Source organism: Myzus persicae, unplaced genomic scaffold (genome assembly GCF_001856785.1).
Source record: "Myzus persicae strain clone G006 unplaced genomic scaffold, MPER_G0061.0, whole genome shotgun sequence".
Lineage (NCBI taxonomy): Eukaryota > Metazoa > Arthropoda > Insecta > Hemiptera > Aphididae > Myzus > Myzus persicae.
In genome coordinates, this window is record NW_019103412.1 from 907341 (window position 1) to 929193 (window position 21853).

The following is a 21853-nucleotide window of genomic DNA, read 5'->3' on the forward strand; positions in this document are numbered from 1 at the left end:
GATGTAATTAGTTCATTTCATATTACAAAACAGAATAAATAAATAAAATGTCTAATAGTATTTTTTTTTTATTCATAATAGTTATTAACATGACTATATTTACATTCTATGAAAATATTATAATATTTTTACATTTATTAGATTAAGATGAGAAATAACTTACAATCATAGGATAATCTTTAAAATAATGATATCGTAATATTTAATTATTTCGTAACGATTATAGTATTTTTGAAAACATTTAACATTACAATAATATTATGTGTCCTCTTAACTTAAAACTATTTAACATTCTAAATAATTATGTATAACAATGTTAACAATTATTACGTCATTTATTACATAGGTACATAAAACATAATATTGTACCCTCTTGGTTTACTCATGGCTGTTTTCGTTTATTTATTTCGATATCAATAGAGGAGATTCTACACAATTGTATATTGTAATACAAAGTTTATTTTTGAAATATTTATTTCCGTTAAAAAAAAAAAAAATATTCTTATAAATATAAAACACATTTTAAATTTATGAGCATCTTTGTTATTATATTATGTGTTATTGTTTGGATAACCTATTTATTATTAATGGTTCAAATTGAAGTATTGCAAATATTATTTAAATGTGAATTAAATCGTATAATTATATTGTTTCTATTCAACTAAAAAGAAGATTATTGTAATTGTTGAAAAATGAATATTAAACTATTGTCGTTTTAAATGTTTGATAGGTATATGTAATAATTTTATAAAATCATACATGAAAACTAAGTATGATGATGGGATTTAAACTTTTTTTATTAGTTTCAATATTTTTTTAAAACATGTTTTATGTGGCTTGATTTTTTATAGTTTTTAGTAACGTGAATCGTTGAAATATTAGTAAAATTTAGTTTAAACTATTAGCCCCACCATGAAATGGAAATAACTTTAATTGATAAACTTAATCAAGCAACGAGAATGAACAAATATTTACCATTGAATAATTTTGATGTAAAATAATAACATAATATTATTATACACATTACACATGGCATTATATGTTATTATGATCACTTTTGTCATTTGAAATGTTTTCTTTTTTTATATAGTTTAATCAAATTAACCCATTATAATTTGTATCAAACATTAAGATAAGAGAAACAATGTCATCCATACCGAACCATGGATGTTATTGCATGTTATTATGGTTTCATTCTACAAACGTCATAGGTAGTGAGTTTGCTTAACAATATAATTTATATTTTATATTTTCTTTATAAAACGAAACCTTTAATAAAAACGACCTTTCATGATGGTCTGGGAAAATTAGATCATCGATGGTGTTTTAAAAATGGTTTTATTATTAATGGGTGACCTCACTTTTATTTTATTTTATCGTGGCACGAAGCGCTCGGTGAGTTTGTGTTAAAGCCATTTTCGTTTCTTCAATAACAAACCAGCATCGGAGAATGGTAATAATTGTAAATACAATTACCAGAGAGTGTTACAGAGAAGTTCAACCAGGAACTCTTTATTTTTTTATTTATTTATTTAATTAAATTTTTTTTTGAAATAGAGGAGGGGGTTACGAATATTAACATATTTTCTTCACAGGTTGGGGGGGGGGGGTAAATCTAGATGAAGTGTATATGAAATATTTCACAATGTATAATGTCTGGTTATAACTAGTTGCTCCATTTGAGTAGAGAGATAGAGATTCTCACACACGCACACACACACACAAATATATAATTCTATGGGTTCAATGCGAGCATAATGTGATGTATTATGTACGATAAATTAATACAATAAGAAAATAACAATAATAATAATAATAATTCTATAACGGGACGCCGGGCTTCGGGTTTCCTCGGTGAGCAGGACGACGAGGTTAACTCAAGTAAATGTCATCGGGTGCCGGTTCTAGTTGGTGGTAACTGTTGCGCCTCTCGCCACCCGGGCGGTAGACGTAAGTGGCCTGGTTCTTGTTCTTAAGTATCGACTTGGGCGTGGTCCTCGACGACGACGATGACGACGTGGCAGGAGCGGCCAATGGTTCCGGTTTGGCCCTGTGGTCGATCGCGTCTGGGGCAGCCACCGAAGAGGCCAGGGAGGCGTTGGACAGCCGAAGCGTGTCACACGTCCGCTGCATCTTGGTCAGCTCCTTTCTGAGTGTCTTGTACTCATCCAGGAACATGTCCAGTTGCGCAGTGTGGTAGTCGTACGTGACGGACGCGCCGTCGGACAGCAGCGAATGGTTGCTACCGGTCAACTGGTTGTGCATCTGGTTACCACTGACTCCACTGTTGTGGTTGTGTTGATGGTGACTTCCCCCACCCGGCCCGCCGTAAGTCCGCCGCCTGGACGACAGCGGATCAAGTATGGGGGTCTCGGCGGCCACGGTGGGTAGTCCGGCACCACGACCCACCGGTATGGCGGGCAGCCGTCGCTCCCGGGCAGGCGATGACGGCAAGCTGGGCGGCGTCCAATAGTACGACGGGTGGTGTTGGTGATGGTATCCGCCTGAAGACTCACCGCCGTAATCGCCGCCGCCACCACAGCTGGCTGTGGACAGGTTCAGGTAACTGCTCGACTTCTGACCGGTCGTCAGTTGCCTGAAAAACAGTAAGCTGTAAGTATATCCTATACATTCAGTAATCAGTGTGAAATTATATTGTAGTTAAAATCATTGGTTCGTCTACTGTTTTCTTTTGTTTTTGTTAACTATTGTAAATTTATGTTTTCTGACTAATAGGTTCTAAAGGTGGGTTCACACTGCACTGTATCGTGTCGTGTCGTGAACTTTTTCTAATTTTCACAACATGATACCACTCTATACCATAAATGAGTTCTTCATTTAATTGATATCAAAATAATATTTTAATTCATGTATTATCACTATTAAATCAGTAACAACACTTTCAAAAGTTGGATGAAATCAACTTCGTGGTATATGCGGAAACATCATGGTATTTGTAGTAGAATCCGTAAAATGTGTGGTAGAAACCAGATTTAACCACGTGGTTGGACCAATCTGAGCATGGCAACATTTCACGATACGACACGACACGGCGCAGTTTGAACCCACCTTTAAGGACAAGCCTACAAAATTCAGGAGTGTTGACAAATTTGTAAGGGTTTCCGACTTAACTTTACCTGCTAGTGTAGGTATGTAGTGTTTGTGACTGATACTCGAATAATTTTTAAGTGAAGCTTTCAATTGTTTATTACCATGTATGTAAATTACTCGCACGAAGTTTTCAAATACCGGTTTATAACATAACTTGATATAATAAATCGTGTTTTTAAATTATTATGACTTATAAGTATGATGCCCAATTTTACATCTAACTACAAGGGTCACACATTTTGAAGTACCTATAAAAGTATAAGCCTACACAGTCTTAAAATATTATTAGTACCAATTATGAAGTAAAGACCATAAAAGCCACCTAGCTAAAACGACTTTGGTGCCGCCATCGCGAGTGCGCCACATGATGACATATTATATATAAAAATATACTATTACATCATAATACAGATACTGCCATAATATTTTACTAATCGCAATACGGCCGTACACAGCTGCCGACCTATCTAAATGATACATTGTGCGGTAGATTTATAATTGACTAAGAAAAATAACTGTCCTGTTTAAATGAAAACGACAAGAGTAACAACACAACAAAAGTTTACACGATGTCGTGTTCTAAATTTTCCGTTGAGCATACATGTAACGGGTTTACAACGCGGTAGAAACTACAACAAAAAGTTTCGATCTGCTTATACAGCTCACTTCGATCTTGAGATTATGATAAAGTTCGCTTTGTTGAATATCCAAAATCAAACAATCCAACGAATATTGATGTTTGGTTTATAGTTTGGCGAAACCACTATTAAACTTTACCGACGTAAACATGGTATTTAGGAGTGGTGTAATGTAAATGTTGGTGCATAAGCCGCGGACCATAATTTTACTTGTGGCTTATGAATTTTCTTTGTGTAATAATACTTAGGTCAATTTGGTATAGAATAATTGTATTAAACGTATCCCATATGCAGAGTGATTTTTAAAATTGATGTTTGAGTTACGAAAACAATTTTATATGAAATTCATAGCATTATATAAATTATTTTGCATACCATACCTATTTAATTATCGTAGCATATTAGATTATTATGTTTATTATTTCATGTTATGAGAGTAAACCTAATAAAAAAGCACTAAGAGTAATAATTATTAATTTTAAAGGTTTACGTAATGAAATTCACAATCGAATAATGAGTGGACATTTTGTTTAAGCAAGTATAAGGATTTTCAAAAATATTTAAAAAGCCTTAATTCAAGACTTATATATTCTTTGGAGTTAAATGTACAGTTATTAGAAAACGCATTCGCATGTATTAATCCAATTTCGATCCTACTGTGCCAATAATATGCTATTTAAGCTAATCTAGTTCCTATATACTATTATATAATATACACTTAATGTTTATATTCTATCTAATCGAATTTAAAATTATGATGGGTAATATTCTTAACGAATTGAAATTTGAGACTTAAGTTACATATACAATTTAATTTTAGGGTTTGAAAAAAATCTTAAATTTGTATTTATTATTGGCTCTTATAATAATTATAAACGATTCTATAGGAGTTTCATATTATTTTATAAAATGTCGATCGACGAAGTTTAAATATTTAACATTATTGAGTGACAAGAAAGTTAAAATTTTTACAAAAATTAATTTTTATAATATTTGATTAGAAAAACCTTGTTCAATATTTCCATGTTCTCTTATCTTAATAAAAAATTAACTCGATTACCTTAAGAGCAAGATTAAATTTCACAGTGATATTAATTGATTTAATAATTAGTACAAATTGAATACAGTAATTTATAAAAACTAATTATATATAAAACAACAGCTTATGAGTGCAAAAAAATTAAAATTGTTAGACAAAAGAAAATACAAATATTTTTTAAATGTGATGAAAATTTTTCATTTAATTTTTAATCACTGTCTCAAAAGAAAAATATAATGACCTAATTACTCACAAAATAGTTGTAGGAGGATTTATATTATTAGTCATGTTTTGATTTTAATAGATTTATTATAGTAATTTAAAATATCATAGTTTAAATTAGTGATTTGTGGAATTAATAAAAATAATTTTTATATACTCCCTAAGTAACCCCAAATCCTTAGTAAGATTCCCTAACACTAGTGTTCAGTATAAATACTAATATGATAGTAGATTATTGGTAGATTATTTTACACGCGCATAATGTTGTTACCTACTTAGTGAAAATTGTATGGTCATAATAAGATAAATATAGTTATTGGAATAAAAACTTGTCATTAATTTAATTTAAACTAATCTTATTTTTAGAATAAATATATATCATATACTTATTTTGTGTGATATAATATAATAATACAATATGTCAGTGCACAACTCAAAACTTTATAAAAATATTAAATACTAAATCATGTGCCTACTTAGGACAATTTTACTAAAACATAAATTAGTTTGAATTAAAAATCAAAACTGATACGAAAAAACAATCTAACATATATAATAAAAACTAGAATTTATTATGAAGAGTATAATTAAAATGATATATGATGTAAAAAACCATCTATGAAATGTATGACTTATTTAAAATCATTGGCAACCATACATTTGTCTAACACGGGTGTCTAGATGGGTTACCACTTACTTACACTTAATAATTTATTTTATAGTGCCTTATGCATGCAATATTAAGAACACATCTGGATAATCGCCAGTTATCTAATAGAAATTGTCAGAATAGAATATTATAATATGTACCTTGGATGATCGGACGATATGGACGAATCAAAGGACAGTTGGCTTCGACTGGTATTGCTACCACCACTGCTACGACTTCCTAGTAGCAAAGGAGATTGACTCTCCGATTGTCTTGGCGTGTAAACAGTACTCCTTCTGCCATTTGAATTAATTCCCGACCTATTGTTATGATTTCGAACAAAGTGTTAAAGTAAAATAAATAACTAAATAATAATTTTTAGATTAAATCTAAATGAGTATGGAGTGTTCAATGTTCATAAGTCATGTTAGACGTCAGGTGAACACGAATATTAAATGTATAGACTGTCTATAAAACATTAAACATGGTAAGCAATTTGAAGATTAACTCTTGGTACAAATCGTACCTTAGATTTTATATTTTACAACACTATATACTAATAGGTTTTAGTACATTTCAACTCACCTAGGAAGTGTTTGCGAGATTCGACGACCTTTGGTTGGAAGTAATGTGTCCAATAGGTCAGGCACATTTTTTGTATTAAACAATTCCTGACGACCTGCTGCAGTAGTGTAAAGGTGACCGGCCGGAAGAGATTCTTTATGTAACACATGATGATGTAAGGTTACTTCACCCAAGTTACACTCTAAATAAGTTTTCTTTTTTCCATCCGATGGATCATCCGGCAAAATCCGAGGTCTATTGGAAAAATAACAAAAGAAAAAATACTGTACAATAATGAATGTTTTTAAATAATAATATTATTGGATGCATAAGTAAATACTCATCCATTTCCATATTATCAAAATTGTATTTTAATATCATAATAACAGTAACATGTAATGTATAATTATTATTTTAATACATAATACATCATCCACACATTATTAACGAACCAATTTTAAATAAAAAATTCATTAATTCGTATCCATATCTTCTTATTATGTACTTAAAATATGAAAACTATGAGTTTTAGATGTAACCTTTGTTATTCACTCATCAGAAACCTTTTTTTCTTATCATTACAGAAAGTAAAAAATTAATAACCATTGTTGATGCCAACAAAATGCACAACATAATTTTTGTATGGATATTATTTATTTATTTCTGAAACCATTGTTATTTTTTATGGGCCTTTGACCTTGTTATTTAAATAATAATGGATGGTTGTTGTCATTACAATATGGTGGAATCATATTTATAATAATAGAGTAACACTGTCAAAATTGGTTAGAAAGGAATTCTCAGAATTTTTTTCTTTTAGATGGTAGTGTGTGTCACTACTGAGTCCCCTCCTAAATCTGTAAGCCTCGTTATGTCTATATCAAATATAATAAAAATGTCTTATTGTACTAAATGTGTATACATTGTAATTATATTTTAATAAAAAAAAAGATAGTAATTATTGAAACCAAAAAAAAAAAAATATAAAAGTATAAAAATATAATCATTAATTTGTTTAATTAGGTACACCATAAATATTGTAATTTAACTATACAACTGGTGATTAAATTATTTACAATTATGTAAAAATTGGCAAACTTATATATTTATATTATTTAACATTATTATGGATAAAATTAATTAAGTATTTAATAAATATCAATATTTCTGATGGTTTTTCTTATGTAGTTTATTTCTCTATGGTAATAACGAATACAATTTATCATTCTAATCATAAATAAAGATAATCTGTTTTTAATTTGATTCAACTTAACAGTTATTTTTATAATAATGAATGCTATTGATTTGAATTGAATGGTAATTTTTTTGAATGGTAGTTTTTACATTTTAGTATTTAGTTTACAAAAATATATTCAATGTTAATTTGTATGCTCACTATACACGGAGAGTAACCTTTAAGGTAAACCACTCGGGTGGTGAATTGTTGGTTTAAATTGCAAAGCGAAAATAATCTCATTTTAAAACCCGTTTTAAACGACGTCTTTTGTAAAGTTTCCTCATGATTTTCTCAAAATATAATAGAAACCTTACAGTTTTGACAAACACAAAATAAAATATATGTCCAGTTTTCAATTTACTGGATGCAATAGTATTAGGTATATAGTATTTATATATACTATTATATGAAGATCTATAACATTAAAAACATAAGTTACAGTTTAAAACCCTATAACGTTATAATCCAGATTATTATAATTGGTTAATATAAAACCAATAAGTAACTTTAAATTGTAGTGTATGTGTGATCATTTATAAGTATTAAAAAAAAATTAACATGGTTAGTTTATATCTAACTAAAAAAAAAATTGCATATTAAATAAACTGAAATATCTACAAAATATTGAACTATATGTTGTATAATGTATGTATTAACAATTCACTGAAAATTACTACCATAGTTTAAAATGCCAATTAACAGTACAATACTAAATTTTGAATTATTATACTGAATTATAATACTTATACCTATACTTATACTAATACCTTTTACAAAAAATGAAATAATTACTTATTGCTTAAGTGTTTAGTAAAACAAAAAAAGACATTTTTGTTTTGTTTTACTTATTTATTCATTAAGTATATTATTTTTATCAGATAAAATATTAAATAATCATAATTATATTTAATGAGGTTATAAGAATTTGTTTTTGAAATAGCTTTACAGATAACAACTTTTTGAATAACGATGTCATCCAAAAAAACAATTTCTATATGTATTATAATATGATGTAGACTTGAAGTGTATATTGTGATTTTCTGTATACTATAAAGTGGATTGCTTAATAAAAAATTAAAATTTTAAATTTTAAATTCTGAGTGGAGTGATAAATGTATTGGTTTTACAATGATATGTTTTTTGTTTGTTTGTGTGTCTGACCGTAAGTTTAGGAGCAGTACTACACTAGTTGGTACTCAAAGTGGTTAAAAGTGAACTTTTTTATTTTCATTAGTACTAGAAATTTCTTGGAACAAAACCATTAGGATATTTTCCTAATTAATAATATTATACTAATTATCCATATTTTAATTTCTTTAATCTCGATTCATGGAGGTATGCAAATGTAGATTATTCATTACGAGATCAGCCTAGAGAACTCAAAGTAGGTAGTAATATATTTTACACTTTGTGAATATGGTGTGTTAGGAAGAATTTTTCCTATGTATTATTGTTATTAAATGTTTTATTGATGGAATATACATATAAATAAATATTTAAATTCGTTAACTATTCATATTCAATTATACTAAATCATTTTACACAAAAGAAGAAATATTGCTAATAAATAATAATTATTATTTTCATCCTTAAAAATCGGCATTGTACTTTTAAATACATATTTATTTAAATGGTGCTTTCAATAAGTAATTCATCTTTTAAGTTTTAATTAGTAATATACTTATATCTAACTATTATTGGTTCGTTTGAATTGGAATTAACATAATGGAGTAGACAAAGTAAATAGTACTATTATAACTATATTCTAACACTAAATCTGATTATATCAACATAAATTTTATTTATCGTGCTAAGCATGTATCAGTATTGCATATACAGAGCGCCGGGTTATCACCAGTTCAATAAAGCTTAATAATATTATTCAAACGTTTATTATGTACCTACGGCTCTTCACTGTCTTATCCTTGGTGTCTTAAGCAAGACTTAATGGTAAATTGTGTGAGAAAATCCTTAAGCCAATGGTACATTATCGCGTGGGGGTTTTGATAAAATCCGTACCATATGGGCCACAGACAATAGTTATAAATTGTCGTTTTCTTATATAAATCCACTTAATGCCGTGTTTTATCTTAATTAGCCTTTGCTCAATCAAATATAACTGAATCAAACCTTTTCATTTTAAATAAGAAATATTACTCTCAGTGAATTAATAAATCTGTATAAATCTATTGGGCATAATATTTATTTTGTACATTTTGTTTTAACAATATGTAGGTAGCTAAAGTTTGAGCAGTACACACTACATAGTTTCATACTATGGCTATATTTACAATGTTTTTAAACTACCTACCTGCATTTTTGTATAAATATTGGTGAACATAGTCATAGATTCCTTCCAAATTTAATATATATTTTTTTTTAAATTACATAAGTATTCGTTAAAAGACAAAAATAGTTGTTTTATTTTCAATTTTTTAATGTTTAATTACTTTAATTTAACTATGTGAACATAAATTAATAAACAAACTATAATTTTTTTTTGGTAAGTATGTTAAATACAAAGGTTAGAATGTAAGTAGTCGGTTGGTTTTTATAACTTTTCTAAGAGACTATTCTAAACTGAAGTAATGTTGAACAAATATTAAAACACGCTATCTGTTTTTGTCGAATCTTAGATTTGCGTGACATTATGAACTGAAATTGTGATTTTTGCATTATAAAAGTTGTTGACCTTATTAAAGTATGGAACATTATGTTTAAGTTGAAACGAGAATAAACAATCGATTAAACTATAAAAACTTACTTAAAAATATAATATTTTACAGATGATTCAGTATGAATATTTTAGTTATAGAATGATAAGTATATGCATTGCATATAATTTAATAATAAGCTAACAAAACTTTTTACGAGTTATAAGTTTAAGATTAAAAACAATTCGTGTGTAATAAAGTGAATATAATCTTGATGGATACTTACTCAATAATAATGATATTTTTACCGTATTTGTTAGGCTAAAATTTGTCTTTGTATATGAGTCATAAAACAAAATATTTGAGACTTGTGATAGTTAACAAATCTGTTATTAAATTAATGTTTTATAAAAAAGAATCATTGATATTTTTTTAAACTATGTTCCCGAAGATATCACAAAGATACTTTTTTTTATAAATATTGACACAAAAAATATTTTAACACTGAAGGAGCATCGAGGAAAATTTAATTGTATACATATTTTGAATATTTTTTAGTTATTATAAATATTATACTTATAATGTATAGAATATACAATTAAATAATGAGAATGTTTTTCGATGGTTGACCTGTAACAATTTTATTTTTGACATCAAATTGTATTGTTGTTTCTTGGTATAATATATTATATATAGCCGAACAAACCAGCAGGCCAATTTCCATGTTTTTTTATAGATTTATTTTACTATACCTATAACAATTTGGACCAATAGTAAATGTATTTTTATTATTATATTATTTTCGATTTGTTTCATGTTCTGCGTGTATACATTTATGATAACAAGTAAACAACAATAAGCTCATATATTACAAAATAATATATATATATATATATATTTAGACAAATTTAATACACACGAATGTCAACAACTTTCGATGGTAAAAATTATTATTCTTCTAATGTTATTTATAGGTATCTAAAATAAGTTACATCCGTATTTTTTACATAAAATAATATACGTCATGGTTAAGGTCATACCTGACTGTTAACGTAAATCCATGCTATAAGATCACAAACACTTTTATCTGTAAATCTCGGGTTTAATAAAAGGCTGAGCAGGTATGTGTCACATATAACATGATTAACATTTTATAGAATTGAGGGTCTCATATACGTATTACTTCTAAAATATTACGGTGGACTTCACCATATTAAACTTTTGCCTAGACGGCTATTAGTTTAATAACGTATAGGTATAATATATTTAGTTATACAGAAAAACTTCCTTCATATAACTAAGTGGAAAATACATTTTATGATGATGAGATATTATTTGTTAAATTAGAAATTACTCATTAATTTATACAGCTTATTATTATTATTATGAAAATAATTGTATAGATACTATTATCTATTTGTTTAATGTTTGACGGTTAAAGTAGATTTTTTACGTCTCTTAGTATTTTTTTCAAAAATAATTATTTGATGATTTGGTAATGAATGAAATATTGTTCTATATGTTACATTAATATGTCATGCAGTAAGACATACATTTTTTATATGTATTTAATTTTTAATTTCAAATCATCTATATGATTATACAAAGTCAATATAAGACATTATTTTGATTTAAAACACATTTTACTAAGATATTTGTAACACGAATATTTTAAGGAGTAAAGGAACTCTATTGGTTTTATATTTGTTTTTTTTTTTTAAATTTACAGTCAATAATTCAGTTTAGAAATTCAGAAACTACACATTGACTGAGAAAAGTTAGACAAATATTTGTTATAGTATTCTGTGAGGCTGCATTATCAATGTGCATGGCATTCATAATACAGTGCAATACAATATAATAATATTATTATAATTGTTCAATACACATAGAATTTATTTATTCTTTATTAAGAATTATAATCGAATACATTCAATATACTGATACATTTTTATCAACCAAACAGAACTCGGCAAGCTAAATATGAATGCAACTCATATGTAAGTATAAATGTAAATAACAAAATATCTAATAATATATAATTGAATCAGCTAATAACCCTGTTGTAGATGACAAACACGAGAAAAAAAAATGGAATAACTGTACAATTTGATTTGATGATTGTATTTACATTGTAAAAACGCACCTAATATAAATATAATGATAAAAAAAACCTTCAGTCAGAATTGATTTTTGTAAACGAGTGCAGACGATGCATATTTAAATACACTCAACTGACATATTTATACATATCTACACTCACATTCACGTCGTCGTACAACCTACCTACTCGAAGCTGTAGCATGTCTGATCAATATTGTTCACTAGTACTATGTAGTATGTACATTGTATTGTCTTAGTGGATTTAAAAATTGTAATAAACCTTATTTGTATATAATATTAATTAATAAATATTCACTGCATATATTGTTGAAGTTAATAAAATGTTAGTTTAAAATAGTGTTATTTAAATGCATGTTAATTGCCATTCGTTGTGATATTATAATCACACATATACTTAGACACATTCTGTGTTCAACTATAAAATTTATTATTCATCAGATAAGAAATTAATCTATTACTATACATTTATAACTTCTAATCGAATAGATGATTTCGATTTGTAAATATTTATTACTATTAGTACTTATTGTTTCTGAATGCTGTCGACAAAGTAATATTATTTAAAATAAATCATATTGGCATTGATTTTATGTGAAAATACAGGATACCTATAACAAATGGTTGTGATTTATCTAGATAGTATATTATCTTATCTAAATAACTATTGTGCACATTATTATTACTACATTTGAACCTAATTCTTCATTCAAAGTTTATGTAGACAACTTTAGGTAATGATTGCCTATTCTCCAAAAACTAGCTCTCTATTGGTACCAATACTTATTTTTAAAAACTACTTTTTATGATTTTGTCTAAAAGTAGCCCACTGCTTTTTTGTCACATGTTTAAAAAACCTTTCCTTATTGAACATTGATAGTTAGTAGTTTGTACTAATTTGACATTTGGTCACTGCACGGAATTTGATTATCAGATACGTGGGTTAATCGTGGGTTCAACAAGAAAAACTCACTAATACACTCATCGTTATCATAATATAAACAAATAAACATAATAGTTGTCATAATATTTTAACTATAACTGAAGAGGTTGTATGTAATGAATAAATAATCGTGTAATTTTCCCTAGACTAACAGAAAATTTTTAGCGTGCTATAGCGGGTATATCAATACACTGCGTGTGTTAGTGACGCTCGGTTTGTGAATCACCCCAAATAAATTAGCATGCTACGATTAGAGTGAACCCTAACTATTTAAAACATAACAGAGAATCAACAATAAAAATAGGTACTAAAACAGGTTAAAACTATGGTAGTATACTAGTATCATCAAGGTAAATTAACTGCTCATAACTGTTTTACCTAACTAAAGTATAATTTTAAGTTTTATTTTTACATTACAATAACATTTGAAAAATATTTTTAAACCAGAGTTGCAATATTTTAAAGATGTTTAAAACATTTTTTTAAAACTTTTTGTAAATTATTTCAAACAATAAATAAAATATATATATTTAAAACAGGGTGAAATCTGGAAGAAAAAATCAATATCCAACATTTTGATTTTTGTTCAGATAAACTCACAAAATAAGCATGGTTATCTGTTATTTGTCAAGTACTACGATTGCCGTAATTTGTATCAAACTGCAGAACGATTATGATGCTATTGTGTCTTCTACTACAGAACTGATAATAATTATGTCGAACTTTTTTTTAAGTTATACATTATTTGTCTGTAAGCAACACTGTTTTTGCTTTCGGTCAAAATATGTAAGTATGTGTGAACTTATATGTTCAATGTATCGCAACATAGCGCACAGACGCTCAAGTATTCTTTCGACATATTTATATTATAAAAAGCTTTTGAAGTAACTTTATTATGAATAATGTTTTCTCGTGTATGAAACTACATTAACCTGTCAATTATTTTTCCATGCTAACCCTATGAGCATTAACGATTTAATCTTGACATTATTTTTAAAGTAGGTTGATGTATTCTAGATTGGCATTATATGTTTAAAAAACGTATAAACGAAATGCCAATTTGGAATTTAATGTATGAATTTTTAAATAAAATATCAATACAGAACGTGCCTACTTTAAAAATAATGTCAAGATTAAATCGTTAACTCACATAGAGTTAGCATTGAAAAATAATTGACAGGTTAATGTATATTTGTGTACACGAAAAAACGTAAAACTTTTTTAGGAATAAAAGAACTCGAAAAGCTTGTTCTTATTATTTTATACGGTGAAAGGAAAACTTTGCTGAATAAGATTAAAAATAAGGTACCTAAAGTCACAGTCTATACTATCGTAAGTGCGAAACGAATTTATTTCGTTAGAATTGATCTCAAACCGAAACTTTTGTATACTTGGACATTTTTAGAAGAAAAATAACGTGACGGTTCACACGGTGAGATTATTATTATTTTTTTAATTCGTGATTTATATGTTCTCCAATGCTATCATAAATAACTCTGTAATGGAAACTTTGAGTGTTTAAAAAAAAAAAATGAAAGACGGTTACGTTTTTTTTTGATAACGAATTGCTTGACAATTTCGTACTGTTGCATTTAAAAAAAAAACAAGAAAATTTTTATGTTAAACTGGGAGATTTAGATAATAATAATTTTCGGCAACTATAAAGGGGGATTTTCCAAGCCCACCTCCATTAACCAAATGTTGTCTCATTATTTTAATTGTCATCAAGTGTCTACCATGTGTATAGTGAAACAAATTTGTTAATCGATTTTATGGATATAAGCTTGTCCATTTATTATTATTATTATTGCAAGTAACTACGTTTATATGTTTCATGAATGCAATTTGTGTACACCATATTCTACTTAGGGCAATTGGTACTCGTACACTTTATTTTTATTTTTTATATAGTTTGTACTTGAATTTTAATTATTATACCTAGTCTAAACTATTTAACTATAAAGTTATAGAAAATTATTATTAATATTTATGTTTTGACTTAGTATCTGAACAGTTAGGTGACCAATTTATATTAAACAAAGTACATTTTTAATTTTAATAATATTTTATTATTATTATTATTTTAAATTTTAGTTCAACAGTTTTGTTTATGGACGAATAACCTTGTGATGATGTGGCTATGACGTATTTAAGTGTTTGGAATAATTATGTTCTGAATTCTATTCCTATATCGTTGATTTATTCACCTGTGTTTATTTAAATGTATAATTACTAATTAGGAGTGTAATGAGAAAATTGAATATTTTCAGTAATTTAACCACAATAAATATGGTGAACATGTAATTAATGAATCACCGATGAGTTTGGCAGATGAATAAAGACTATCTGATATTATCGTACTTAAAAAAAGACAACTCGCTTACAAAATGTTGGGCAAAGGTACTGCGCAGTGGCACTGTATTATAATACACCTTTTTGTGTAATAAATTTTAATTATTACTATAGGTACACGCATATTTTATAAACAAATACAATTTTTAAGAGAATGCCACTATACACATTAAACTCAAATTGTATTACAACAGTCGCATTTACATAAAAAAGCAGTTTTGGAAATTCCCCGTTAAATTAACGTACATAGTATATTTTTATAGATAAACGCAAAGGAATTTTAAGACTGTATGAATGTTGAATAAACATAACCAAAACATTAGTATTGCTAATAAGCTGCAGAATTTTTGAGTCTTAGTAGGTACTGCATCGTAGCTATGAATCAATGACGAGTTAAAAACAATTTAGGGTATAATATATATTTCGGATGTTCGTGTGATTTGGATTTTCATTATTTTTTGGCTTGCGGAGTAATTCCATTTTATTCATAATCGTGATACTTCTTCGTGTTCGATTGTAATTAAGGTACGTTAGGATAAAATACAATATTAATTAGATAGTATAATACTATAATTAAATGAGATTGATGAAAATTTCACATCTGTCAAATCTAAATCCGGAATGTCCATTACAGATTCTTTACAAAAGTTCACACACAACTCGACAATATATTATATATATGTATGAAAATGTGTTCGATAATTTTTATGACATACCTGTGCGGGATTGTGTTGGTGGTCGGATGGCTCGGACGAGCGGTCGGCCGATCCGTGATGGACGGTGCTGTCGAAGAGGGTGGCTCGTCGATTGGCGGCAGCCCGTCGTAGTCTTCGTGCTCGTCGTGACGATGGTGCAAAAGCCCACCAGAAGTGGCCGCTGACTCTGCGTAACCAGGCGGATCCGGTCGGTTGTTCACATCGGACGACGAAGCCGGAAGTTGGTGAAGGCGATGCTGCACCTTGTTGTCGTCCCGATCCATTTCGATCTTCTCGTACCGGTCGAACGGATCTGCCTCAATATTGGCCGCGGCGGAGTCGAGAGGGCCGGAAACTGGGACGCCGTGGGAACCGGTCGGGCTGCCTTTGGACCGGATGGCCAGCCCGCACAGGAATATAAGGCAAAAAGACAGGACCAGTATAACACCGACAATGAGCCCCGGCAGTGCATACCGGTCGGCGCCCAGTACTAGCTGCGGAGACCGTTTGACCACAACCACAGTGACGTTGGACCGGGAGCTACCAGACCGGTTCTCCAGCTCGCAAGCATAACTTCCACCGTCCTGGGCGACCGCCGACACGATGGTGAGGTTCGTGTACCGGCCCTCCGTGACTGGCACGCTGCGGCCGGTCTGGCTCAGCGGCCGGTCGTTGCGCGTCCACCTGGACGACGGTATGGGCACACCGTACATGCGGCACGACACGGTGGCGTTGTCACCCTCGGTGACGACCACCATGGCGGACACGGGCACCGAGTGTGGTTCACACGCGAAGTCATCCAGCTCGAGTTTGTCCCACGGCGTCCGGGCCAGACGGACGGGTGTCTTGCAGACAGGTGGCGCGCCGTACGGTACATTCCGTCTGGCCATCCACTCTCTGAGCGGTCGCAGCTTGCACGAACAGTTCCACGGGTTGTCGTTGAGCTGCACACCATGCAGACGGGCAAGTGACACAACCGTGGATGGCTTGACGTCACGCAGCTGATTATTGTCAAGCCGGAGCCACTCGAGCGAGTTCTCGAGGCCGGCGAACGCGGTGGACTCGAGCAGTGCCACTCGGCACTCCGACACGTCCAGCCGGACCAGCCGCGGGACGTGAGCGAACGCTCCGTTTGGCACCTTCATGATCGGGTTGCCGTTGAGCCGGAGCTCCCGGAGCTCGGGCACCGACTCGAGTACGGCTGACGGAACCACCGGAATGCTGTTGTAGCTCAGGTCTAGCTCGACGAGGTTGTTGAGCTTGCGGAACGCGTACCGGTCTAGCGCCTTGATCCGGCACCGGGACAGGTACAATTTCTGCAGGTTGAGCAGGTCAGCATCTGCAAACGCGTCCTTACCCAGCCTGTACAGCGGGTTGTTGGTAAGGTCGAGCAGCTGTGTACCGTAGTCCAGGTGCCGGGGCACGGCCGTCATGTTTGCCGACGCGCAAATGGCCGACTCTTTGCCGCTGCGCCACTTGCACTCGCACGCCGCCGGACAGTCTGCCCGCGCACCGCAGACCACGCACGCCGACAGCATCAGCAACACCACGATCAGTCCGCCGCCGGCCATCGCCGCCGCCGACGTCGGCGCCGGTGACGACGGCACGCGGTCGACGGGCGCCGCCGCGACGCGCTGCACCTCCTCCTCCTCTCGTCGTCGCTTACGACCGGAGTCGTCGCGCCGGTCATAATGCAGTCCGCAATCTGCAATGGTACCTGTGACACAAATACCAAGCCCTAAGTGTTAATGTATCGTCTATAATAATTATTGTAACCTAATATTTTTTTTTTAATATAATGTAATATAATTATTTTTTTGTAATTAGTGATGACCAACGATATCGTCGATATCCCCATCAATATTATTCTGGAATCATTCGAGACAATATCGAATACTGTTGTTATTGAAATTGGTCGTGTTTGATCCTGGTGTTTGAAATTTAGTGATTTGTCATAATTTATTATTGTCATGATGTCCAACGAAAACAATTAGGCAGACTTCCTTCATATGCATACAGAACTCGTAACATAACACCTAATACCTATTTGTATATTTTGATACATATTGACTCATTTATTGAAGACTTCTGATCAATAGGCGGCCCAATTTAGGCTCATCATACGAAAATATGCCTTATACCTGTGTGTAGAATATGCGATAAGTATTTTCGTGCATATAGTTAATCTTAATTGTATTTATTACGATTTAAAACGAGTCAACGTTAAGTGGAATATTCGTTATGATTCTTCGTATTCCGTTATTTCTATTATTATATTCAGTTAATGGTGTTGACAAAACGTATTTTTTTAATTTGAACTTAGAGAAAAAAATTCTCAGCGTCAAAAATCTAATATTCTCTATATATTTGGCTGATTATTCAATCAACTATCTTGAGAATTAAACCAACAATTAAAACTTCTTATAGTATTAATAATTATGTGTATATTACTTAATTTTATATATTTATTCATGTCAAAAACAATTAATACAATTAAATCCCTCGAAATTCCTCAGATTTGCTTATACGTATTATAATATAGAGGGGTAATTATTTTAATAAAATAAATAATATTGGTAAGTTGGCTAATAATACAGCAGCAATGTTTATTAAGGTAATGAAAAAAAAAAAATACTGCCACATAATAATTGTAGGTAAACATTGAAGCATTGAGGTGCAGTTGGGTGTATAATCTTACATTTTACATTTTTTATTTCAACTTTGCGCATTATTTCAGTTTAATAATGAAATATTAATAAATATTTTATTTGTTGTTCGTACACGTTTGTCGGTAGTTTTCACTCGCTTTGATGAATTATTCTGCCTCTCTTTTCGTTACGCGCTTGTATACGTTTCGTATTTTAATTTGTTTTCAACTACGTCGACAATAACGAAATGCAAAAAAAAAAATATATTATATTTTAACTACTCATCGTTAAATCAATATTGAATTACATATCTTATTATTACTGTGTTGTATAATAATATATTTATGTACTAGTTGAATCAGGCGCACATCCAGGATTTGTCAAAAGGGTGGGAGAGGGGCGAAATTCCCTTGTTATTTGAGGGAGCCTCTCGTTTTAACCTTTTGTTTTTACGGTACAAGCAATATTTCCTCCTGAAACTACCTGGTAGTTTTTAATTTTTTAATCTCCTACAGTTCTACCACATATCAAAATATATTGGTTCATTGTTTGTTACATAACGATTGTTCGGAAGTTATGCTGTTGTTTTTTTTCATGTTTAATCGATGACGATTCTCACATAAACAAATATATAATAGTAGACTTTTATTTGGTGTAATTATATACCTCTTGTACCAATACTCTGTATCAATGCTGTCAAATCGTTACTCTCTCCTACATAAAATAAATTGTGCATCGGACTCTCATATCTGATGGTCAACCGACTTGTACAAATTTCGGTTGATAACGACATCGCGATTAAAGCATGTTAAGATATTGGAAGTCTTGATCCGTTGCATCATGTGCTCGCCACTTAAGGTTCTAATCCCTCCCACCTACTAATGACAAGGAAATAAAATGGATCAAACAATGAAAAAGACGCAATAAATTGCGACCATAAGATATTGAACACCGAACAGATATCCTTCAACATATTATTCCTACGCTCGGTTCCCCCTTCAGTGGAATTATATGGAGGTTAAAAAAGAGGTATTTTACCATCTTCATTTTACACAACAGGCCATTGGTGTCCATAAAAGTCTTTAAAAAAATTGATGTGTCACGAATATTCTACGAAAATATTATTATCTATAAGACATTCTAAACAGCCAAACTTAAAAAAACATTCAATGATAATAATATATGGTTATGCATATTATCGTGTAGTTTGTCATTATACGGGTATTTAAAATACAATGTATCAAATATCAACAAAATGTTTGATGTAAATGTGATTGTCAAAATTATTAAAAACGGTTATTTCTTTTATACGGAGCCATTATACAATTTCTTAAAAAACTGGTTATCATTTTGTGCTTAACTATTTTTAACACGGCGCATATTATAGGCAATAGAGGTACATAAATGAGTCGATTAGCATAACAATATTATTATTAATATATTAGTGTCTTTTATAATGTATTGAATAATTATTCATAAATAACTCATAATATTATGTATGTTTTTATTGTAACTTGCCATTGAAACAAGTTCCTTCAGCGTCTGTAAAGTATTGATTTAAACTATTTACACACCACCATATTAAGAAAAAAGCAAGTGGTGTCAAATCTGGCAGGCTATTCAACAAGCAAACGGAAACATCGGAAAACTGAACGGAAATTCGTGATTAAGGTCAAAAATATTACACACCTTTTCTCAGTTGAATAATTGTTGTTTATTTTTATCGTTTTCAAAAATAAGATTTATAACATTTCTGTACGCCTCTTATTTCGAGGAATGGAAATGTTCTTTTCGTCATCATGATTAAAAGAGTTAATTGCACAATTATAATTTTGAGCTGCGAGTTGCATATTGTCAGAATTAGCTATAAATAATACAACGAAATAGTGTAGTAATATTAAAAATTATATATTGGCTTTTACTTCTCTCAAAATTGTTGAAACAAGACTATAAATATTATTTTATAATGAGTTAGTTATCTTAATCATTAATTATTATAGTTCAACATAAAATAAATACAAAACTATATTTAATTTAGACTCTGAGTAGCTCTGTGAATGCAATGGTTTTAAAATGATGTATGTTTTATTTTTAATTTTTTAATGTTATTGTCTGTCACTGTATTTTGGATCATTCATTAAAAATACTTGGATTTTTAACCTTGATAATAGATTATATTGAAAATATACATTATTTTGACAATATTTACGGCAACGAAATATCTATGATAACTATTTTTGATATCACGTATTATCATACAAATTATACCTACAAATGCGTGTGTTAACAATCAATGTATCATGGTTTTTAATATACAATATTATTACTATTATTATTATTATTATTATTATATATATATATAAAACAATTTTTTATCATCTACTTATATTGTAATAAAATGAACAAACCTAGTCGATTTAAAAATTATTATTGTTATACAATTTTTTTCAAAATTCGATGATAGTAAGGATAGATCTTAAATATCTTTCCTAAAACGATATTTCAATACAAATCCTATTTGTTTACATACTTAAAATAAGATTAATTTACGAGTTGTGAATAAGAATGAATTAACTAAACATATAAATAAAAACAATACTATGTTTAGTGTCTATAAAAAAAATGTAATGGCTCATTATATTTTCGGAATAATTCAGGATGCATTTAAAGTGAATAAAATATAAAATACTTATTTACTATCAAGTTAAGATAATTTGTTTTGCATACTTAGAATGATTTGGGGAATGAATTTTTGAGAAAATATTCGTTAAAAGCATCAACACAAAATAGTGAAATTAGGAAGTTAAACTTTACCGAAAGTAAAACATTCTATTCAATATGAATGTGTTTTTACTAACAAAATATGCAAACTCTGAGTTTGATATACAAGAACTAAATATTTCGTTATGTTAAATCGAACTTGACTTATTTCGTTAAAGCCTAACATCGAGCCTATATGAATACGTTTGAATTTAAATAT

General features: G+C 30.2%; 1 protein-coding gene and 1 long non-coding RNA gene across 2 annotated transcripts; one reads left to right on the forward strand and one right to left on the reverse strand.

Annotated features, from left to right (window-relative positions):
* Positions 1–665: 665 nt before the first annotated feature.
* On the reverse strand, positions 666–18551 carry LOC111034436. Its single transcript, XM_022315686.1, has 4 exons — positions 16247–18551; positions 6245–6478; positions 5821–5979; positions 666–2596 (listed from the first exon to the last, which is right to left on the reverse strand). The coding sequence occupies exons 1-4, from the start codon at positions 17794–17796 to the stop codon at positions 1873–1875; spliced, it is 2667 nt and encodes an 888-aa protein (XP_022171378.1). The 5' UTR covers positions 17797–18551; the 3' UTR covers positions 666–1872.
* Positions 2506–12526, forward strand: LOC111034437. The gene is made up of 3 exons (XR_002604537.1): positions 2506–2613; positions 11844–12114; positions 12184–12526. It is a non-coding gene; the product is annotated as an uncharacterized LOC111034437 (long non-coding RNA).
* Positions 18552–21853: the final 3302 nt, after the last annotated feature.